The following is a 25765-nucleotide window of genomic DNA, read 5'->3' as shown; positions in this document are numbered from 1 at the left end:
CTTCTACCTCTATCTGCCAGCCATACTGTCCCTTTCCCGGAGCAGTCAGAGCTAGCAGCTTCTGATGTGTTCTTCTAGGGATATTCTAGTATCTTTTAAGGTCTCTATTTGTTTCCTGCCCTCTCCCTACCTTCCCCTCCAAAAGTACTTACCCAAGCTATCCCTTTCTGTAGGACTTAGAGAAAGGGGGGGGGGCTTTGCTTTCCAAAGGTCTTAAGGGCATTCTAAATAAATCAAAGTAACATCAGCCCCATCTAATAACCTGACTTCAGAGTTCCTCAACCTCTATCCTCTCCTTTGGCTGCCCAGGCAAGACCATGCTTTAGACCTGGTCATACTTAGAACTTTTCCAAATCAAAGTAATACACCAGGAAATTAACGTCTGATCACAATCTTCTATTTTCCACCTTTTACATTCCTGTCTGCTAACAAAATCTGTTTTGAGGTGATTTCCATGTCTAGTCATTCCTCCTTTGTTCTCATGGTCCAGCTGGTCGACTGATACTACTTGCTTTCCTTCCAAACCTCAGTCTCAAGACTTCAATGATGTTCACATCAAGCTTTTTTACTTTTATGCCCTAGCCCTTTCCTCTTCTACCATCTGTCTTTCTGATCCCCAGCTTTGCTACCCCCTTATCACCCTGCCCAGCTCCTGAGCTTACTGCCTGGATTCAGCACTGGGTTATGCGATCTATCTTCAGTGAGGCGTTCAGAGCTGCTTTAGCATTCTTTTGACCGGTCTTGAAACAACTAAGTCTTCAAACACCAGCTTCAAACCTTTCCTATTCCCCTGAATCCCACTCTCCCTGCTCTCGTTTATTCTGTAGATGACATCACCTTATTTACAAAAGATCAACAAGAAGCCACCTTTTCTCCCTGTCAATCATTCTCAGTATTAAGCTGTCTCAGAGGAGAAAATATCCCTTTACTTGACTTTGGTTCCTACTCCCCAGCTCCTTCAGGACTTTACTCCATTATTCATCCTTGCTAATGGTTTAATTCCCTTCCTTCTTCTCCTTTAGAGCCTTCCTTTTCCATGGTTTTCACAACACTATTAATATGGCTCTGATCATCTCTCCTTTGCTTTATTTTTTTCCCACCTGTATCTGCCCCTTGTATGCAAACGTTCCCATGGTTTTATCCTTAGTTTTTTCTGCCTCTTTGTTCTCTCCCTGGATTACACCCATTTCAGTAGTTTCAACTATCAACTTTTTCTTTGGTTGGTGTCCCCTCTTCCTTGCTCTAGTCCTACATTCCGGGCCACTTCTGGATAGCATCGCCTGGATGTTTCTTTAAAACTACAAATTCAGTGTAGTGAAAACCCTTCTTTGACCTTCTCATCCTCCTGTCTTCACTACTATGTGAATCAACTTGCCACCCTCCCAGTCACATGATTTGAATTCTGGAGATGGCTGACTCCCTAGATCTATTCTGCTGTCAATCTTACTAGATAGAGTTCCAGGCCATTTTCATTCCTGGTTCAGATCCTCCTGATCACTGGCTTCAACTACAGTAATAAACAGCTCTTTACTGGAATCCCTCATTTAGACCTTCCCTATTTTAATCTCCAAACATATACTGCTTCCTAATTTTCCTAAAGCTTTGGCTCAAAAACCTTTCGCCAAACTCATCCCACTGAAATTCAGAGCTTCTAATATGACTCTTCATGATTCATCCAGCCATAGCTTTTACTGCTTCCCTCTAACTATACCATGTCCCAGCAAAATTGTAGTTTGTCATAAATGAAAAATAAGTTCATCTAATGATCTGAAGTAGGCAAAAAAAAACTTCAACTCAGTCTAAACTCACTCTTTGTGATGTAACATCTGCCCTCATCCCATCTCTTCCCCAACTACCAAGAGCTTTGTGGACTGGTCAGCCAAATCTGGATTACTTTTCTTTGAGAATATTTCAGACATAAGCAAATATAAAAAGTAAAATGAACTCCATCATTGAGCTCAGATATAACAAACATTTTGCCAATCTTGTTTCAATTATCACCAATCTCATTACTAAATATTTTAAAAAATATTGTATACCCATATAAAGGAAGTACAGCTATAAAAAATGAATGTGTATTACACCTGGCCCTTACCTCAGTGAGTATTATTTTTTTTTTTACACGTTAGACATGAAGGGATGACTTCTGCTTTTTCACTTTGCATGTATTTATACTGCTTGGATTTATTTATTTTTGATAATTACTACTTGTGTAATTGAAAACAAAAATCTTTCATAAAAGAGAAAAAACACAATTTTATGCTGTAGTAAAACCAAAACAGGGTATGTGTTGATGTAAAAAAATTATACCGAACTGTGGTTTTTAGCTGAGAGTAACCGTTATGTTTATGTTAAATGACTATGTACTGGATGAGGTCTACTTTATAGCCTTACTATCCTAAGTGTCCAAGGACCAGCACGGTCATCTGGGAGCTTAGTAGAAATGCTGAGCCTGGAGCCCCACCCCAGGTCTACTGAAATCAGAATCTACATTTTAGCACCATGTCTGGGTAGTTGGAATACACAAGAGATTTTCAAAAGCACTGTTTATGACATGATTAGAAGGATTTCCATATGAAATACTAACTTAGCTAGGCTCCCATGTGTACAATTAAATAATTTTCATTATTTTATTATCATGATGGATTTGAATTAAAGGCAGAGTTTCTTTGACATATAAACAAGGACAATTGCTCCTTAATTTAGGAACTCATATACCTTGTTATTTATTGTATTAGCTATGAGGGAATATTCCACATTGCCTTTAAAAGCTCATTTGTAACCAACCATGTGTTCAAGAAATCTCTTGACAAGTCTAGAATGGGTGGGCCAGGTACTAAAAGGTCTGAAAAGGTTCGGACTTCTTCGCCATTGGTGTCCACAGTGAATATTACTGCTTATTTATAAACATTCAAGCAAATAATCTGCCTATCAACAGAGAGTTTTTGTTGATATCGATCCAACTGATAGGAAGGCATACAGGTGACACATCTTTCCACCAGTGATAGTGATTTGGGCTGCACTCTGAATGACAGTCTATTAACAAACGGTTGACCAATCAAGGAACAACACGAGGCCACAGGACAGTTCAGGTGTGCTTTCTTAGACAAGGACTCACTCTCCTGTTCATTATCTAATCCTAAGTTATAGGGGTAGTAGCGCTAATACCGTCAGTTTTAGGCTTGGAGTAGTAATGGTGGTGGTCATACAGAAAGACAACTGTAGACCTGCCCTTTCTTTGACATTTAATAAAAAATAGAGAAGTAGAAGAAGGGAAGGACAGGAAAATTAGAGAGGTTACAGAAAAATGGTCTAAAGACGAAGCATTTTAAAGATTTATACATCAGAACTAAAATGGCATACGTATTTTAAATTTTTTAAGGCTTCTTTCAGATTTTTATTTATAGTATTGTTATTACTTTCTTTCCATCATAAAAGTAACAGGCTTATAGAAATAAAGAGGGAAGAAAGGAACAACTCCCACATCTATTTTCTGATTTCTCTGTAAATGTCAAGTATATTGCACATCAGCATAATTACCTCCAATAGCAATCAGCCGATCTCCCCGCTGAAGATCTGCAATTGCAGCAGGCGAGTTTGGGGCCACAGTCTCAATTATGACGTGCCCAGCATACCCGTCAGTTGACTGGACAAGACGAAGTGTAAGTCCGACACTTTGTAAATTTCCCTTTATTAATTCAACCTTTGATAAGGAGAGAAAAATGAAAACAGATTCAATAGGTTCATAGTAGTCTGAGAAAACATTAATGTATCAAGAGCACTACAGTTGACGCTGAGTTTTGTACCAAGGTGATTATTATTACAGACTCATAAATGAGGGAGGAAATCTATATTGTGGCAATATAAATTAACATACACTCAGGCCGCACATTTGGACCATCAACAAAATTAAACACTTTATCTTCAGTGTGTCTTATTAAACATCCATGCTCACTGTAGAAAATTTGGAAACAGAAAGGCAAAATGAAAAGAAAACCACTGTATACTGTAACTACTGTTAATAATTCATACTTTCTAATACACACACACACACACACACACACACACACACAGAGAAAACCGAGATCCCATTATGAATATGATTCTGAATCTTGCTTTTTAAAATATAATGGAAATAATCTTCTATGTCATTATATGTGCTTTGGAATTTCCATTTTTTATGGTGTATTGCTAAATGTTTTGGGGTTGAGGAGGAAAAGAGTTTATGTTTTATTAAGAGTTATCTTGTTAATGAAATACTCTGTTCTAACTCATCAAGATCATTCTTTTTTCTAAAGAAATGTCATCCAATTTATCAGGGGTATGTATCTTAGATTCATATCATCCATGAATTAAAAAAAACAATATATGCTATCTATCCTTATTTGAATCACTGATTTAAAAAAAAGGACAGAATGCCACATCCCTCTAGATGACAAGAATTCAATCTGTGTTTATTGAGCTAAATCACAAATCAGTCTAATTGAATTATCATTCAGGTCATGCCTGTTCTTCAAGATACCTCATGAGGGACTTTACCAAATAACCTGCTAATATCCAAATATATCACTGTCTGTCTTGCTTTAATTTACAAATCCTACTTAAAAGCTAGAAATTCAATTCTCCTACCTAATCATGTTGGCTGGTAAAAGAACCCTTACCAAAAGTTGTTCTTTAATACAAGTGTTAATAGATATTACATAGTTGCTTTTAGATTAAGGAAAATCTTAATCATATTATGATCAAGAAATGGGAAATGCAGTCAAGTTTTTGATTACTTAAAGGTTTACAAAAAACCAACAAAAACCCTCCCATAAAACATTATTTGTGTTTAAATCTCCAAAAACGTTTGTTCATCTCTTGTCTTATGATGCAGTAATCACCTAATAATGTTCAAAGTATTTTTCAGTTAACAAAAGCCCTTAAAAAACACTTTCTCTCAAATCCATGAACATAAATACATACTTAATAAACAGAGTACTAAAGCTAAAATTTAGAATGCAAATTTTTCTAATATCAGAAAGCTAATGGTAGTTGAGGGGTTAAAAAACTACACTGCATGAGTCTGAGAACTGTAAATTTTAAAAACTAACACTCAGACTTGGAATGTGTTTTTTATTATTTATTCTTTATTCCTAAAATGGAATGGAGGTTTGAGTGATGGAATTGAGAAGGTCACCAAGGCTAGTAAAGGCTTTTGTGTACTTCAGTTTCTTAATTTATTTTCTCCTTTCCAATCATATTATTCCCTTTGCATTTCAAATGATTCGTGAAGTAAACAGTCCAGATGGGAAAAGAAATAAGGTTTTTAGTAGGAATAATTAATAAGGGCAAATACTCAATTACTCCCCATCCAATTTTTACTACTGGTTATTAGTAAATGCTCTTAACTTCATAGTTGTACAGAACTTAAGATACTATTTCTCTCTTCTCCTTTATTAAAATCTTGTTTCATTTTCTCTTAAGCTCACACTGCTGACCCATCTAATTTTGGAATTATAGTTTTAGCCTTCTCTGAAATTTAAAACTTACAATTAAGTTTTGACAGTGATTTTAAGGTATAAAACACTTCAATTAAAAATCTGACAAAAATTTAAAATAAAATATTAAAAAATAACTATCACACAAAATTTTATTTTAATGTATTATTTAAGATACAGTTTATAAGATGATCCAAATGATACCATAACTTTTAGAACAAAACTGACATCTCCATTGGGGTAAAACTACCATTTTTAAACAAGAATAGCCAAAAAAATATATTAAATTATATAATTCTCCCTCAAACACGTTATCTATATTTTCAGATTTAATTTAAGATTATTGGATATATCACATACTATTAAAAAATATGCCAAAATAGAACTTTTTTAAATAATGAGGAAAATAAACAAATAGAAATTCTAAATATTTTTTCTACATCTGGTTTAGCATATGGTATGCACTCCCTGAAATATGACATCATTACCAGAAAGGATTTGGTTTTTAAGGTTTTATTATAGAAAATTTTAAATATATACAAAGCACAAAGAATAATTAAAATGAACCGTGTGGTAGGTTATAAAACGTAGTCATAAATTCTCCTATCCTTGAATATATATGTCCCTTTGCAATTTATTACTTTACCAAACCTGCCATCGGAGGTATAACCTGCTTCTCCACTCTTCTCTCAGCAACCAATATAACTAGAAAAAACAGGCAAAGACCCAGACTATCTGAACATTATCAACCGTGACTTAAATGACATCTGTAGAACACCATACCTAACTATGGCGGCATACACATTCTTTTCAAGTGCACATGGTAAGTTCATCAGGATGTGCTAAGTCATAAAACAAGTGTTGATAAATTTAAAAAGACTGAAATTCAAAGTATGTTCTGTGAATGGAATTAAATCAGCAATCAATTAACAACAACATAACTAGGAAAACCCCAAACATTTGGAAAGTAAAACAACACTCTTTAAGTAATTCATGGTCAAAGAAGAAATCAGAAGGGAAATTTTAAAATATTCTGAATGGAATGATGAAAATATAACCTATCAAAATCTGTGGGATGCAGCTAAAACAGTTTAGAGGGAATTTGTAGCTTTAAATGCTTGTATCAGGAAAAAAATCTAAAATTAGTGATCTTAGTTCCTTCCTTAAACTAGAAACCCCAAAGTAGAAGGAAAGAGCAGAAATCAATGAAATAGAAAATAAAACAGAGAAATCATGAAAGCTGATGCAATGAAATGATCAATAAAACTGATAGGCCTCTAGGCTAGACTAATAAAGACAAGACCACATTACTAAAATCAAAGTAAGAGGGGAGTGTCACTACAAAATCTACGGACACTAAAAGAGTAAGACAACATTATGCACAATCTATGTCAAAACATCTGACAACCTAGATGAACTGGAAAATTTCCAAATGACAAAAATTGACTAAAAAAATAGAGAAATTGAATACCCTGTATCAATCAAATACATCAAATTCATAAACCCTCACACACACAAAAACCCCCTCCAAATCTAGATTGCTTCATTGGTGAATCCTTGAACTAACAAGATACTTGGAATCTTTTAGAAATAGAGAAGGAAGGCACGTTTCCCAAATCATGTTAAGGGACTCCCAACCCCAGACAAACACAAAGCAAGAAAGCAGAATTACAAACTAGTATTTCTAATGTTCAAATATGGATGCAAAATTCCTTAACAAAATTTTAGGGAATTCAATCCAATAGTACATGGAAAGGGTAATAATTATAATCAAGTGGAACTGATTCTAGGAATTCAAGGTTGATTCAAGCAGCCAGGAGTCAGTCAATATAATACATTAATAAAAGAAAGGAGAAAATTATATAAACAGTTAAACAGCTGCAAAAATTTTTTCCCCAACATTCAGTCAGTTCTAACAATCATCATGCAATAACTTTTCCTTTTTCCTAAGAAGCCAATTAGATGTTTTTAAGTTCCACCAAAATATGGGTATTCCACTATTCCAAAAGATAAGCTATGGTTAAGGAAAGGTTAACATCTATAGAACTTCACAGTCAAAATCTTTGTAGAAAGTGTAAATTTGCTTTCTGTGTTTCTTTTAAAGAACAAAGAACACCTGGTCCCTCAGTGTCCCAGTGAGAATCAGAATTTCTGCTGTAGGTGAGGTAATAAACAGGGTCACAACACCTCTCTCCTTTGAAGCAATATCTCAGTTTTACAACCATGGAATTTGTCTGGAAGTTTTAGGCCAAATCTTCCAAGTCCAAATCTGTGGTGATGTAAGTTGTACGAGATAACTCAGACCACAAGAGTCTACCTTTGTCAGAGGGTTGGAAGCACTGTGGTCAATATCTAAATATTAGTTAGCATTGTTTTAGAGAGTATCTAAATTACATTCCAAGGCTGTAGCACAACGTGCCACAAGATATGTATGGATACAGTATGACGGGAATTTGGGGGAGGTGAAGACTGCCTCTGGGTGAGCAGTCTGGGGAAGGCTTCATATAAGGGATGACATTTAGGTTATATCTTAATGCATTAGAATTTGAACAGATAGTCTTGAGCTGGGGTGAGCGTATGGGATGGAGTGGGAGAGGCAATCTTTCTAGGTCATGGAAACATTGTTAGAGCAAAGAGATGGAGACAAGCGTTCAGGACACATCAGAAAGTTAGAACCATCATGATGGAGTCAGTTGAAATATAATGGGAAAGAAAATTCCTACCCTAATTATAACAAAACATTTTACTAGGAAAAAGAAATAGCATTTCAGAGAACAGTTCATAGAACATACCACAGAATCTTCCATATTCTGATTATCCTAAAAAGTCCTGCAATATGTTATTTTGCAGTAAGTGTATACAGAGTTTGCTATTAATATCTATTTGCTGTAAACACGTTCCTTTACCTGTACTTTGTGGCACAGCAGATATAAGAGAAAGAAGAAATGAAATTAATGTTCACTGTAGGCTCAGCAAAACAAACACTGATGTTTGCCAAACTCTCCCCCTCTCGGCCCATCTCTACAGCCCTCCAGTCCCTAGCATAGTTACAGTGGGAGCAGCCATGCTTGTATAACATGGTTCCCTTGCTTTGCCTCATTAGATGGTCCAGGGGCTCAGACCTGACCCAAGCTGCACCAAACAGAGTTCCTTCCTGGATGGTGGGAATTCAGATTCAGAGAGTCCTTGAATGGAACAAACATAAATGTAGCTGAAGGTATCTATGTATCTTCATAGGGACTGGGAAGGGGAGAAAGCCAGTCTGTGGAGTGAAGAATAAAGCACATAAACAGCCAGGAGCAGAGAGGAAAGAGAGGCCTCACAGTGCTTTAGCATCTGGTTCCAGTTTGTTTCTAAGGCCTGGCTGCACTCTTACTAAAAGCTATGGAGAGCCTAACCTGCACACTCATGAACAGTGGCCCTGACGCATGACTGTGGTATCCATGAAACACCATGATATCCTCAAAATAAGTAACCCTTTTTTGCTTATGCGAATTTTAGTGAGTATCTGTTTCAAACAGGTTCTAACTTACCAGTCTCTGTGTTAGAGACTGTCATACACAGTAGCTCATTAAACTCAAAATGCTGTATTTATTAACCAGAAAGGTACAGATACATCATGTAGGTAGGATGGAATCTGCTCACCACCCCTACACCTAGGCCAGGGCCTCTGCCACCTCCCCTTGCGCGAACGTGGCACCTGCACGATGAGTCAGAGAAGGGGAAGAGCACTACTCCAGTGAAGCGGCGCTACTCCAGCGGCTCCTCCTGACCCCAGAGGCTGCCTCTTCCACGGACAGGGGGCCCTGTCCAGGAGCTGATGGGGGTTCGGGGCATCAGAAGTGTGGTGCTGTCCTCGCCACCCTCCTACGGAGTGAAACCAAGTCCCCCTAAAACAGTTTCCTTACTGAGTTCATAGTTATCTGATCTAAAACTACTCACTTTCTTAGTCACTTCTGACCCCAGTCCTGTGCTAACTGAACACTAATCACCTAGACTCAGCTGGCTAACATCGCTGTTGGGAACACCATTAATGTACCAAAATTGCTGTTGTAGATATCATCATTAACGTACAAACTCAGGTTGTTTCAGGGCAAGATGAGCTAACAGACCCCAAAGCTATGGACCACGTGGCCTGAGAATCATAAACAAGAGCCATCTTGACTCCCAGAACTATGACTAAGAAATATCACATATACTATGGGATTAACAAACTACTGTACCTAAAATAGATAAGCAACAAGGATTTACTGATAGCACAGGGAACAGCATATAGATATTAAATATCTTGTAATAACCTATAATGGAAGTACTCTGAAAATATATAACTGAATCACTTCACTATACATCTGAAACTAACACAATATTGTAAATCAATTATATTTCAATTAAAAAAGAGAAAAAAGAAATGTCACATAGAACAAACTAGTGGTTACCAGTGGGGTGAGGGAAAGGGAAGGGGACAAGCTGGGTAAGGGATTAGGAGGTACAAACGACTATGTACAAAATAAATAAGCTACAAGGATGTGTTGCACAACACAGGAAATATAGCCAATATTTTATAATAATTATAAATGGAATATAATGTACAAAATTGTGAATCACTATGTTATACACCTAAAACTTAAATACTGTACATCAACTATACCTCAATTTAAAAAATCACATATTTTTAAAATGTCACAGATATGTCACAAGATGATGATTAAGCCCAGTCTCTTTGTTCCTCCCCTTTAAAAAAGTCCCTAAGTCAAAGACCAGATTGGAATGGATCCCACTCCCTTGCCTGGCGCCCTGCAAATAAACCCTTACTTTGATTCAAACACCTGCTGTCAAACACCTTGGGCGCATAAGCCCTTGCTCCATATCAAGAGGACCCCAGGCGCGCAAGGGCAGCTCCAGGTCCTGGAGCGTCAGCGAGGGAGAGGGTCTCCGAAGGGTGCAGGGTGAGGCACCTCCAAACTCCTAGGTTGCATCTTTAGGGTCTCCATGATGATTAAGCTGCAATGCCCACCCCCAGGGGCAGTGAGGTGGGCTTCAGAGAGTCTGGAAGGAGCGCAGACTACTGGAGGTCATCCTTGTTGGGCCAGGAGCATGAACTTGCTCCCTGCCCTTGAGCACCCTCTACATGCTAAGTGAAAATGGGCTTTATTATCTGTAACTCATATTTCAGTAGTTGATTATATCCTGAACTGTTACGAAGAAACTTTGTGTTGTCAGTGTAAATAATCAGTAAACCAATCTATAATAGGAATAGAAAAAAATATAGGGTGGAAAAGTGTTTTCTCTGTGGCTTAGCCTGTGTCAACCGGCCTGAGTTTTGCTGAAACCAAAAGACAAATTTCTACTAGAGTAGAAATACTGTTTTTAGTATTTTTGTATGACATACCAAAAAAAAAAAAAGCCTATTAATTGTCAAGAATTACAGACACTAGCTAAACAGCAATTACAAGAGCTGACTCATGAGTCAATACATACAAGATTGCAGACAGCCTGCATTTAACTTCACCAATAATGTCAGACACAGGTTATGAAATTCTAGCTGTATGTGTACCTATCTGGTGGAGAGCAATTTAGTAAAAACACCAAGATAGCCTTTAAGAGCTCTCACACACTAACATCCTTTCAGCCTATCCTGGAGCCAGCTGAGACGCCTTATTTTCACCTGCGGGGAAAAAACAACATATTGATTTTTAAAATCCCTTCCTAACATGAACATAATTTTTATACAATGGATAAGAAAAGGATGTATTTTAATAACACATCAATATAACTCTTTTACAAACTGTTCTCTCCTACTTGAGCTTGTAACATTGAGCAAAAAAACCCAAAGATGCAAGAAAGAGTAAAAGGATCACTAAGTGAAAGACCCTAAATTACTGTGACCAGGTATACTTCCGGGCAGTCATCAGAAAAGTTTCTGAAAAAGCTATCACTACTGTTTCTTAGCTTTTTCAGTAGAGTGGTGAGGCAGGAAAGGAAGAGATGACACAACAAACTACACAACACCTGTATAAAACTGGACTTTTTAACAGCAAGCTTTTAAATGCAGATAATCATTCCCATTCCATAACAGGATAACCATTTCTGGTCCATAATGTAAACCAGTACCTATCCTACCAGAATTCTCAGTATATTAAAATTAAAAAAAGATGTCTATGATCTTCAGGCACACTGCTGCCTATACCTCCTCTCCCAAAATGAAATGGAAGTAATATTTTCAGAAAACCAATACTGACCTAAGAAACACACACTTAACATAACCTATAGCAAAGCAAATGAGGAAGAAAAGTAACAGAAAAAAAAAATGCATTAAGTGATTCATTCACTCATTTAAATGCTTAAGTACTGTGTGCTGGGTCTGGGAGGTACAGCCAAGAACAATACAGATGAGCGTTCCTGGCCTCATGGTAGCAGGAAAGGCAGGCATGAACAAATAATTACAATACTTGTGTGATCTAACAGGACTCACCGAACGAATATTTAGAGAGCAGGGAAAGTATTCCTAAAAAACTAATGTAATTTGACACTTGAAGGATTAGTAGGAGTTTGCTAGGCCAGGTCAAAATGGAGGCAATATATCTAACAGACTGGCAAGTTTGAAGGGAGGAGATGAGGACCAGCATGATACACTTTCGGAAGCGAAAAAAGTTCAACATTACAGCTCTTTGACAAGTTCAGTCTATGTGAAGAGGGAGGGAATCCTATTCATTCAACTGAAAGATCTCTCAAAAGAAAGCAGCATAACATCAATTCCACTACCAATTTCATGCCCAAGATGGTCAAAGTTAATAAATGGTACCGGTATAAAAAAAAGCATTTAAATGTGCTAAATAATACTATAATGTGGCTGAAAACCTGAATGCAAATAATATTTAACCAACGTGGATCCATCTAAGCCTTTACAAAAAATTCAAATTTCATGAATATTAGCATAAGAGGAAGGTTTTTTTCTCTTAAGTAAACAAAAAACCCAAATCTTATAAATATGTTTCAAAAGTTTGCTTGCTGTAAAACCTACCTCTTACAAAAAAAGCATCATAAAGATCTATGTATTTGTAAACCATTAAGTGCTTCTCCTTTCACAGGCCACATCTACATTATTCATATTCCCCAAACTCAAGAACTCTCAAGGCCATAAACCACAACCCTAGGGAGCTGGAAAACAGACTTCTCCCATGGATACATTTTGTTTACCTAACCGAAATTTGAATGTTGAGAAAGACATACTTCATAAATTGCTAAATGAAGGCTAAGGCCCTAAAAATAAAATCATAAACAAAGTTCTTCCTGCTTTTCTCAGGGAAATCTGCTGTTGAGATGAGCATACTTGTCACTTGGAGAGACTGCTTAGATTGACCCTTCAGGGGCAGAAAGATACAATGCTACAGTTCTGAATTTGGCTTACGAACAATGGCCAAAATGGTGGAGTACAGACACAGGTCAGCCTTGGGCAGCACGAGTGCTAGCTCTAGGTTCCTGGGCTAGCTCAGCCCTCCCTGATATCTGCCCAGCCCCAGGACCAGCCAGGATCCAAGGGGAAAGGTCTCTGGACTAATTCTTTCCCACCTATCTGGGTGGATTGAAACCTAATTCTCCTTTCTCCCTTCCTTCACTTTCCTCTGGAAAATTGGAAAGGAATTAAAAAATTTAAATTAGGTGCAAATCAGAATATTAATGGAGACTTCAATCAGATTTAAAAAGAGAGAGACAAAGAAGAAACCTAAGTGTATCTGCAAGGTAATCATTTGGATATGATTACTGTCCTAACAGTCTTTGAACCTGGGCTGAGGATCATTTAAATTTTATACAATCATTCCAGTGAAAGAAAAAGCTCTGAGAAAGGGGAACCCTCCTACACTGCTGGTGGGAATGCAGTTTGGTGCAGCCACTGTAGAAAACAGTATGGAGATTCCTCAAAAGACTAGGAATAGACTTACCATATGACCCAGGAATCCCACTCCTGGGCATATATCCAGAAGGAACCCTACTTCAGGATGACACCTGCACCCCAATGTTCATAGCAGCACTATTTACAATAGCCAAGACATGGAGACAGCCTAAATGTCCATCAACGGATGACTGGATAAAGAAGATGTGGTATATTTATACAATGGAATACTACTCAGCCATAAAAACTGACAATATAATGCCACTTGCAGCTACATGGATGCTCCTGGAGAATGTCATTCTAAGTGAAGTAAGTCAGACAGAGAAAGAAAAATACCATATGAGATCACTCATATGTGGAATCTAAAAAAACAAAAACAAAAATAAACAAAGCATAAATACAAAACAGAAACAGACTCGTAGACATAGAATACAAACTTGTGGTTGCCAAGGGGGCGGTGGGTGGGAAGGGATAGACGGGATTTCAAAATTGTAGAATAGATAAACAAGATTATACTGTATAGCACAGGGAAATATACACAAGATCTTATGGTAGCTCACAGAGAAAAAAATGTGACAATGAATATATATATGTTCATGTATAACTGAAAAATTGTGCTCTACACTGGAATTTGACAGAACATTGTAAAATGATTATAAATCAATAAAAAATGTTAAAAAAAAAAAAAGAAAAAGCTCTGAAAGGTATGTGAAGTCTAAGTTGTTATGGAAACAACAGAGTGGAACTCTTGCCCTTTTCAATTCCTTCGTCAAATAGAAACAGCTCTGATTCTGAATTGCCAAGTCAACCCTCAGCTTCACTTATTATCACTGTCCTTCTGCAGTGTGATTTACATCTCACCAAGGGAGTGTGAGAGTTTTATGGCCAGTTGTTTGTTTCTTATTTTTTATCTTGAAATAATTTCTGATTTACAGAAAAGTTGCAAAAATAGCACAAAGGACTTCTATTTATCTTAAATTCAGATTTACCAATTGTTAACATTTTCCCACATCTGTGTTTTTTCTCTCTCTCTGCATTATTTTTTTCTGAACCATTTGAAAATAAGTTGCAGACGTGATGCCCCATTACCCTTAAATGTTTAAGTGTGTATTTCCTAACAAGGACATTTTCTTACATAACCACAGGACAATTATCAAAGTCAGAAAATTAACACTGATGCAACACTATTATCTAATCTATACACTTTATTCTAGCTGGGAGGCAATTTTGAAATATGTACCAATAACTTTTATTTTGCATAATCTTTGACCAAGGAATCACTCCAATCAGGGGTCAGCAAACTACGGCTTATGGGCTGTTTTTTTTTTTTTTTAAGTTTTACTGAAAACACTCATTTGTTTATGTATTGCCTCTGGCTACTTTTGAGTTAAAACAGCAGAGTTGAGTAGTTTTGACAGTTACTATCTGGCCCACAAAGCCTAAAATATTTACTATCTGGCCCTTTATAGAAAAAGTGTGCCAAACTATGACTTAAAGAATAAATATGTGTGAATATACGTACACTGCCACTATAGATTTCTTTACATCAAAAAATCGGAAAAAATCTAAGTGTTCACCAATAAATGATTCATATGGCACACAGTGGAATATCATGCAAACATTAAAACAATGACATGTACATGGAGATAAAAATATTCCCAGTATATCGCTAAGTTAGAAAAAGGCAGGAATCTCATTTTATTCTTATTTAAGGAACCATAAACATACCCCATGAATAGTGTGTGTACACTTACATTCATAAAGTTCTTCTGAAAAGTCATTAGTGGTTTCTCTGGATAGTACGATTATGACTGCCTTCTGCAGATTTTTTAAAAGTTGTCTGAATTTTTTTTTTAATATGGAAAAAAAAAAACAAAACTCATGCCAATTTCCAAACATATATCACTTTTATCTGACAAAAGTACTAATTTTATTGCTAAAATATGCAAGTTTCCTCAAATTTCACAAATGAATGTCTCATCACAAAAATTAAAACTCTGCTTCATGATACCTACTTCCTTAGGCTAAATGGTTTCTTAAGACTTCTGACAACATTCTCAGTGTTGACTGATTTACTAAAGATAATTCACACGTCATTCATTTAAAAAACAAGCCATCTGTCCATACTCTAAGAATCACTTGATAACCTTAAATATAATGAATTGCCCAGTAGTCTTTTATTTACAGTGATTAATAAAACATCCTTATCTCTTCCAGTATAGAGCATGCTGCTTATATATACACAGCTTTCAAATATAACCATGTATTTGTCTAGTACAATACAATATCAATGTAAATCAACATGCTTACAAATGGGAAACGCAGCTGTCCCCAAACCCACTTTGTAGTCTATTCATGTTCAGTATTTATGTGGAGAAATACACAACACCTTATGGAAATACTGATGCAATAAGGCATATAAATTCAGCACTGTTGTTCCTGCCCTTTCCACTTGATTGTTTGAAGAAGATAACACAAATTTCAACCTGATTTTCCTTTAGCCTATTCATCTTAAACTACCTTCAATTAATAAATGATGGAACTTCTCATTTATAGTAAAATGCAAAGTGAGTGCTAGAGGGCTCTACTACTTCCTAAATGCTCTACTCCTACTCTCTGCTACTTTTAAATGTTCTAAAACTATATTATTAATTATACATAACTAGACTGTTTTTTCTGTTATGATTTTAATACTTTTTTCTTTTTCCCCCCAGCTTTATTGAGAGATAATTGACAAAGAAAATCATAATGTGTTTAAAGTGTACAAGGTGATTTTATATACGTTTATACTGTGAAAGATTCCCACCATCAAGTAATTTAACACATCCATCCCCTCACAGTTACCCCCTTTTTGAATGAGAACCCTTAAGAAAGGGTTCTTAGTAAATTTTAATTATATAATACAGTATTATCAATTATAGTACCATGCTATACATTAGATCTTCAGAACGTATTCATCTTATAACTGAAAAGTACATGTCCAACTCATACAACTTAGTAATAACTAAAAAAAAATCCAATCCAAAAATGGGCAGAAGATCTAAACAAGCAATTCTCCAATGAAGAAATACAAATGGCAAATGGCCAATAGGTACATGAAAAATGCTCAATATTGCTAATTATCAGAGAAATGCAAAGCAAAACTACAATGAGGTATCACTCCACACCAGTCAGAATGGCCATCATTCAAAAGTCCACAAACGATAAATGCTGGAGAGGGTGTGGAGAAAAGGGAATCCTCCTACTCTGCTGGTGGGAATGTAGTTTGGTGTAGCTGTTATGGAAAACAGTATGGAGATTCCTCAAAAGACTGAAAATAGACTTACCATATGATCCAGCAATCCCACTCTTGGGCATGTATCCAGAGGGAAATTTAATTCAAAAAGATACATGTACCCCAATGTTCATAGCAGCACTGTTTACAATAGCCAAGATATGGAAACAACCTAAATGTCCATTGATAGATGACTGAATAAAGAAGCTGTGGTATATTTATACCATGCAATACTACTCAGCCATAAAAAAGAATAAAATAATGCCATTTGCAGCAACACAGATGGACCTGGAGACTGTCATTCTAAGTGAAGCAAGCCAGAAAGAGAAAGAAAAATACCATATTGTATCACTTATATGTGGAATCTTAAAAAAAAAAAAAAAGGCAAATCAACTTATTTACAAAACAGAAACAGACTCACAGACATAGAAAACAAACTTACGGTTACTGTGGGGAAAGGGGGTGGGAAGCGATAAATTGGGAGTTTGAGATTTGCAGATACTGACTAATATATATAAAGAATAGATAAACAAGTTCATACTGTATAGGATAGGGAACTATATTCAATATCTTGTGGTAACTTATGGTGAAAAAGAAAATGAAGACGAATATATGTATGTTTATGCATGACTGAAGCATTATGCTGTATACCAGAAATTGACATAACATTGTAAACTGACTATACTTCAGTAAAAATATATACACAATAAAAAAAAAAAAGGAAGTACATGTCCACTTCTCTTAATGATAAATAGGCTCCAAGGTTCAGTCAGTGCTCAGTTCCTGACAGGGAGGTCTCGTGCTTGAAGGTGGCAAACTTAGCAGACCTTGTATTTCAGCCTTAAACCTCCTAAGAGCTGCTGAATATTTATAAAGGATACTCTTGGGTTCTGGGATAGTCAGATCTTTGCCACAAGTATGGTATAACCCTTTTCTGTTATCCTATATAATTATTACAATATGTATCAATGCTACCTGATAATGAACCAAGTAGCTCTGGATAAATAATGATATTCTGAAATCATACAGGTTTGTCTTTATGTTATCGATGTGTTAAAATATGCTAACAGACAACAAATCTGGCTGATGTCTATGATTTTCACAAGAACTGATGGATGCTTTAAATGAAAGGTGAAACACACAATTTTTTTTCCTGCAATCACAGCACTGAAGTACCTATACCTGAAGAGCATGTTTTCAGTTTTCATATTACACTGAATATAAAATATTTATAGCCTACACTGGTTCTCTGTGAAATGCTTGCCATAGTAGATATAATACAGTGTGTACAGACTGACTAGATCACCTACTATTAACAAGGAGGGCCCCACCCTTAACTACTTTAACACCTTTATTGTGGTATGGTTCCTGTACAGTAAACTATACGCATTTCAGATATAGACATTAACACTCTTTATTCCTAAGAAGTTCTTAATTATCTCAAACCTTCCTGAAATTTAAATGTTTGTGAATGCTTACCTTCAGCTGAGATGGGCAACAGCTAAGTCGATCTCCAACCTTCTTACAATAGCCTTCGATAAACTTGCTAGTGTTCTTAAAACTTACTATTGGAAACTCTTGTCTTAAAACAACACTATCCCTCAAGGAAGTTATTCCCCTGTCCTCCTCACCTCGTTATAGGAAGGATTTAAAAGGAAGTGGGGGATTTATAAGGATATACAAAATATTAGACAGCACCAAAAACATAAGAGGTGGCACAAAAGAGGTGGCGTTTAGGTCAAGTTCAATAATAATAGTTACTGTTATAGTTACTATGTGCCAGATACTAGGCTAAGTGTCTAACCGTCGCTGTTATCTCTGTTCTAGAGATTATGAAATAACTGGCTCACAGGCACAGAACTAAAACGGAAGAAGCGGACCTGACAGCCCCGTTCACGGAGAGGGTACAGCAGTGAAGGCTGCCAGCTGTGGAGTCACAGGCCTGGGTTTGCAGACTGTCTTTATCACCGGCGTTGCTGGATGATCTGGGGAAAGTTCCTTTCTCTGTGTCTCAGTTTCCTCATATATAAAATGGAGATGATAACAGTGCCTATTCTCATGGAATGGTTATGAGAATTAAATGGTTAACGGAAGTCAAAATCCTGATAGGCACAGAGAAATTGCTCATACTTTGCTTTTCACTCCTAACTACCACTGGACTGAATACGTGCAGCCAGGGAGTTGTATACACTGTGGGATCTCTTGACGAAACCTCTCTAACACTTTTCTAAATTGTCTATTTTCTAGTTCTGTATCCCACATCTAAGAGTATGACTCAGAAAATTAGCTATTTGGTTAAGTGAGTTTCTATGGGAAGGTGTTACTGTGCCCTGAATGAGATGTTTTAGCTCATGACAAAGTATGGACTGAGTGAATCAGTTTTACTTGGACTTCAGTAAACTGAAGGGTTCTGAGAAATAGAACCCCAAAACAATGTTTAAGTTTCATTAATATTACTTCTTTAACTTGTTCTCAAAAGTTCTTTCAAAAAAAATTTAGATTCTTACTACTCTTTTGTGAAACCATTCTGCCTCTCTTTATCCTACTTGAAAGAGAAATCTAAACAGAGTATATACCCCAAATAAAGTGTTCAACTTACTAGATGTTAGAACTTTAAATAATAACTCTGAAAATATTAAAAACAAACAAACATAAATCAAAGCAGCACATAAAAAAAAATCCATCTCTGGACTGGCCTTTGATCATCAAGGCACCTCAACCACATGTCCAGAATGAGATCTTTCTCCTCTTCCTTCTCCCTCCTCATGGCTCCAACTTTCTGGTTTCCTCATTCTCCAAAAATTTCTCCACTTCCACCAGTGGTATCCGAGCCACACTGATTCTGCTTTCCACTTTCACCAACATCCTGGCTTAGACTTTCATTACCTAACCTCTTCTATTTCAAGTCTTTCCCTTGTCAAATCATCTTTGACTTTACCCATTTGCTGACAGATTTAGTAACATCTTACTTACTACCTACTATATGTCAGATACTGTGCTAGATATTTTAATGTACAGAATCACATTTATCGTTCATATAACCATGTGAAGCACTATCTGTCTCATTTTATAGAGGAATAAAATACTAATGGAAAAGATGAGTTTGGGGACTTTAAGATCCTACTGCCAATAAGTGAAATAGCTAAGACTCTAAGTGAGAGCCAAGTCTGCCTAAAGCAAGATTCTGATGAGATCACTTTCATTCTAAAAGCCTTATAACTTCTGTCTTGGAGTAACAGCCAAACTTCTTAGCCTGGTACTTAAAGCACGTCTACAACATGGTCCAACCCTTTCATTGTTGTTTTGCATGATCTTTCTACATTACCATATTCTCTAGTCAACCTGGACAGCTCAATGTACCCTAAACATACTCAAACATTCCCCCTCTTTATTCAGGTTTATTCCTCATCTTGCACCTTGAAATGCTCTTCCTATCATTTCAAAATCCTAAATATACTGTGAGGTTTGGCTCAAATGTCACCTCATCATACTCTTTCTTGGTTTTTACAAAAGAATGCTTTTTCTCCTTCAACAAAACCTCACAGTACTTCATTCTGAACCTCTCTTAGAGCATTCATATGCTAATAGTGATACTGATGCTCATGTACTGTTGGATCTGATTTCCTCACTGCTTATCTTCCTTGAAGGAAAAGACCAAACTCTCATCGCTGTGCACTTCATACTCAGTTTCTTTCTTATACTCACAGTGCCTTATACTGATTTGATTTGGAGACACAGTATTCCTATATTTTAACCTAAGTTCCTACTCTTTTCACAGAATTTCACAATCATATTAAACACCTTTAGAAAATATGAGACAGAAAACTGCATCCCTCATTTTTAACCAAGATGAACTTTAAGAGTGGAAATGCTGCATAGGATTTACTACTGCAGCTCAAAGGCATTTAGTTTATTTAAGAAGCCAAATTATAGAACGTTATAATATATATGGTTAAAATTTCATTCAGTCCCTACTGTATTTGCAAATATTATCAAATGGAACTAAGCCAGAGTTTTCATAAAAACTGACATTTTCAAAGAAGCTTTATTTGCTTTAATCTTTCTCTTTCTTTTGACAAGATTAAGACTGTAAATGGCAAATGGTTAAACAGGAGCACCAAAACCCTATCTGCAAGGCATCTGGCCTTAAACAAACACACCAAAATGCCAACCCTGAAGCATCCAGCCTAAAGTATTTATAAATTTGTCTGTCTCTGATGTTCTTACTTGAAATCACAGTTCTTTAGGAAGGTCTTTTAGACTCTTTGTATGTACATTCAACAATCTGTAGACAGATATTATTCAGCAAGAACTTCTCAAACTCTCCAAAGCTAAAAGGGAAGTCAGGCAAGTAAAATTTTGGATCCTACAATCATTTTATTTAGGCTATGCTAAACTATACACATAGAATAAGTTCTTCTGACATTTTTTATAATGCCACTATACCATTATGTACCATATTTGTAAACTAAAATCCTTACTCTAAAAACCAGGCTTTTTAACAGAGGGAATGTTGAGCCGTAAATCTCATTTTGTGGACTTCCTCAACCTAAACATTTTTATTTGCTTAAAACATACATCAGATGTAGCCTTGAAGGGAGAAAAGAGACAAATGTTAAGTCATGCTGAAAGTCTGAAAGGAAAAGGGTTGAGGGTAAATAGAGGTTCATAGCTAGACAGACAGCTTCAGTCTTCCTAGAAACATTTACTGAATACCTACAAAAGGCCAAGTGCTGAAAGCAAAAACAATTACGGTGTCTGCTATAAAGGAAGATATTGGTACAGATAATACCAATCAAATTATTGTACAAATATAAATGAAAGCTCCCAACTGTGATAAATATTACCAAAGAGTTTCATGCTCTTAGGAAAAGTTTCCCAGATAAATGACTGGTTGGTGAATCAGCTAGGGACTGATAATAATACAGACACACATAAATATTTGAAACAGAGGGAATTTAAAACAGGGGAATGGCTACTCAGTGATGAAGAACTGAGAACCAAATAGCACACTGTGAAGCAATCAATACTGCCCTTCGGCTGGGAGGACAGAAGGAGGAAGTGGTATTAGTAGAGGTCAGGGGCTGGAGCATCAAGCAGAAGCTGGAAGCACGGAGCCATTCAGGCCACTTATTCTCCCCTCTTCCTCCCAGGACATTCACTGAACAACTGTTAACATGCTAGGAATTCTACCAGGTGCAGGACACAGCATAAAAAGAATATAGCATATTCGTGACCCTGCAAAGTCTATCAGTAAGTATGTGGCGTGCAGTATTATCAAAGACCTCTTAAGTATCCTTCTTTTAGTATTTATCATCTGATTATCTATCATCAAGGCCATGAGATTTATCTTCATAGCCCCACAGACTTGGTTCCTTGCTTAGAAAATTTATTGATCATTCTATTTTTCACTTTTTGTATTTATACACTTCCATTAATCATTCACCCACCTTTGTTTTTACAGCTGAAGAACATTAATTTTTTCCCATCCATTTATCTTTATATGGCTATCTCACTTCCATGTTAATTTTAGTTTTCTCCCCACCTTATCTAGCTATTATAAATTTCTTGAATTACAGAAATCAGAAATGCACAAATAATTCATCCTGAGAATTTCATAGTTTTAAAATAAGCGTATTCATTTTGTGACACCCACTCTAATGAAAAGTTGTCTTGTTTTGGAGGCACAATGGTACATTGTCTATTTGTTTAAGGATCCTAGACCTCGAATTTTAAGCATGGTTTGGAATTCTTCCTTACATATTTGTCCTGAGAGCTTTCTCCATTTTGTACCTCTTGGTGTGTCTTAGAAAAGTTTAATGCCATGTGAAAATCTGAATATTATATTGTACATGGCTTCCTCTACACCTGTGCTGTCCGATACAGTTGTCACTAGCCACATGAGGCTGAGCGCTTACAATGGGCTAGGATGAACTATGATGTGCTGCAATTGTAAAGTATGCACCAGATTTCTAGGACTGTATTAAAAAAATCTCCTTAATTTTTATGTTGACTACATGTGGAAATGACAAATGTTTTAGGTATCTGGTTCAAATAAAGGATTACTATAATTGTTTACTTACTAATTTCTACTTTTTAAAGTGTGACTACAAGAAAACTTAAAATTAGCTAAGTGGCATGCATTTTATTTCTATTGGACAGTGCTATTTTAAAGATCATTTGCGAAAACTGATCAAAGTCCTATTATATTTTCTCCCAACTGACTGCCCTGTCTCTACCAAATGTTTCTTGTATTCAGTAGCCCTAACTTTTACTCTGGAAGCAAAGAGAGACTCACTGGGCTCTATAATAAGGCATATTGCCTCTGAATCATGCTCAGTCTTTGGCGGTTGAACATGCCTGGTCTCATTATGAAGTCTCTTCCATTCAAATCCCATCTCTCCATCGTTTCAGAGCTTTCCTTGCCTCTGCTCTAAAATGATTCCACTATTACCACTACCAAATGTCTCCTAATTATCAGAATACCATACATAGTCTAATTTTTGTTAGAGGTAGTGATATTTAATGGAACAAGTACAGATCCTATTCACATGAGACTTTGGCTCTTTCTATATGCTAAAAGTATTTCATAGACTCTAAAGCATTACCTATGTGACATATTTGGTTCATATGTCTCTTTTCCTACACTGTCAGTTCTTAGAAAGTAGGAATCATCTCTTCAAATGTCTAATTGCAAGGGTGTGTTTAAAAGAAAATTGAAGGGAACCTGATATAATTTATTTCTCTCTCAGAATCAGATCCTTTCAAAAAAATGAGGTTTTGATATGGAAGCAGCAATGGAGAGAAAGAAAAGTACCCATCAAGTTAACAAAAAGATAAAGTCCAGAATCTAGATGAATTCTGACTTTACAATGTTGGGTGTGGCTGACTCTATCTAAAGCCCTTTTTATAGAAGTTGCCAATTTCAAGTTGCTAGCTGATACCATATAATCCTCTGAAAGGAATACACTCATTCTGATTAAGAGCTCCATATCATCATTTGTGGATTCTCCCCAGTTGTTAGCTGAATGCTCTTCAGGAATTTATTCTTTATTATTTTTCAGGCAGATCTGAAATGTCATGCCATCTCCTAATGTCTTTAAGCACAATTTCCTCTTCCCTCTGACACCTGCACATTGGGCTACACAAGACATGAAGTGCTTCCACTTCTCTTTATACTGAACACATGACTGTTCCAGTCTCTCTCTTCTGTCCATCTACTACATACTCAGGAAAGATTCCTTTCTAATTCTCCATTTCAAAGTGAGAAACCCATATTCTCCCTTCCTCTTTGATAGTGACTTATTTATGCCTACGAACTGACTTAACAGTTATTTAGATTTTTAACCTTCTGTCCCTAATTATAGAAGGAAGGATCTGACCCTTATGAAAAGACAATTGCTATCAAGTGTCTGAGTGCATAGTACGGTAGGCTGGAAGGAGAGGGAATAGGGTCAGCATCAAAAAAAGTACATTAAAAAGCTTGTTCTCCTTGGAGAATTGCTTGTTTAGGTCTTCTGCCCATTTTTGGATTGGGTTGTTTATTTTTTTCTTATTGAGTCCTATGAGCTGCTTATATATGCTGGAGATCAAGCCTTTGTTGGTTTCATTTGCAAAATTTTTTTCCCATTCTGTAGGTTGTCTTTTTGTTTTACTTATGGTTTCCTTTGCTGTGCAGAAGCTTTTAAGTTTCATTAGGTCCCATTTGTTTATTCTTGCTTTTATTTTTATTGCTTGACTAGGCTGTTCTAGGAGAAAATTTTTGAGATGTATGTCAGATAATGTTTTGCCTATATTTTCCTCTAGGAGGTTTATTCTATCTTGTCTTATGTTTAAGTCTTTGATCTATTTTGAGTTTATTTTTGCGTATGGTGTAAGGGAGTGTTCTAGCTTCACTGTTTTACATGCTGCTGTCCAGTTTTCCCAACACCATTTGCTGAAGAGACTGTTTTTATTCCATTGTATATTCTTGCCTCCTTTGTTGAAGATTAATAGTTGATCAAAAGTTTGTGGGAAGACATACAAATGATCAATAGGCACATAAAAAATGCTCAATATCACTAATTATCAGAGAAATGCAAATCAAAACTACAATGAGGTATCACCTCAAACCAGTCAGAATGGCCATCGTTCAAAAATCCACAAATGACAAATGCTGGAGAGGCTGTGGAGAAAAGGGAATCCTCCTTCACTGCTGGTGGGAATGCAGTTTGGTGCAGCCACTATGGAAAACAGTATGGAAATTCCTCAAAAGACTAGGAATAGACTTACCATATGACCCAGGAATCCCGCTCCTGGGCATATATCCAGAAGGAACCCTACTTCAGGATGACACCTGCACCCCAATGTTCATAGCAGCACTATTTACAATAGCCAAGACATGGAGACAGCCTAAATGTCCATCAACGGATGACTGGATAAAGAAGATGTGGTATATTTATACAATGGAATACTACTCAGCCATAAAAACCGACAACATAACGCCATTTGCAGCAACATGGATGCTCCTGGAGAATGTCATTCTAAGTGAAGTAAGTCAGACAGAGAAAGAAAAATACCATATGAGATCACTCATATGTGGAATCTAAAAAAACAAAAACAAAAATAAACAAAGCATAAATACAAAACAGAAACAGACTCACAGACATAGAATACAAACTTGTGGTTGCCAAGGGGGCAGGGGTGGGAAGAGATAGACTGGGATTTCAAAATTGTAGAATAGATAAACAAGATTATACTGTATAGCACAGGGAAATATACACAAGATCTTATGGTAGCTTACAGAGAAAAAAATGTGACAATGAATATATATATGTTCACATATAACTGAAAAATTGTGCTCTACACTGGAATTTGACACAACATTGTAAAATGATCATAATTCAATAAAAAATGTTAAAAAAAACCCTTGTTTTTAAAATTAAAACTCCTTTCATCTTTTTATTCAGAATGGAGAACAAGAGGAAGAGGTAGGTTGAATAGCTAGGTGTCAACTGGTCCCCACTCCTTTTTCCTCTACCCCAGAACTCCCAGATTCAGAGGTTTCACAGCTCATTTTCACGGTGCCCTCTTCTTTCCTCCCCAAATGGTCTCCAGCATTCCAGGCTGCACCAAGAATAA

At 36.4% G+C, this 25765-nt stretch overlaps 1 protein-coding gene across 1 annotated transcript in view; it reads right to left on the bottom strand.

Moving 5' to 3' along the window:
• The window catches only part of PDZD8 (PDZ domain containing 8), a 68739-nt gene that overhangs the window by 3893 nt on the left and 39081 nt on the right, over positions 1–25765 (bottom strand). The window contains exon 4 of the mRNA XM_045506567.2: positions 3541–3703. Coding sequence (XP_045362523.2) covers positions 3541–3703 — 163 coding nt within the window. The remainder of the gene's footprint in view (positions 1–3540; positions 3704–25765) is intronic.

The sequence above is a fragment of the Camelus bactrianus genome, chromosome 11, assembly GCF_048773025.1.
Source record: "Camelus bactrianus isolate YW-2024 breed Bactrian camel chromosome 11, ASM4877302v1, whole genome shotgun sequence".
NCBI classification, from domain to species: Eukaryota; Metazoa; Chordata; class Mammalia; order Artiodactyla; family Camelidae; genus Camelus; species Camelus bactrianus.
Note: the sequence above shows the minus strand (reverse complement) of the source record. Positions and strands in the feature narration are given on the sequence as shown.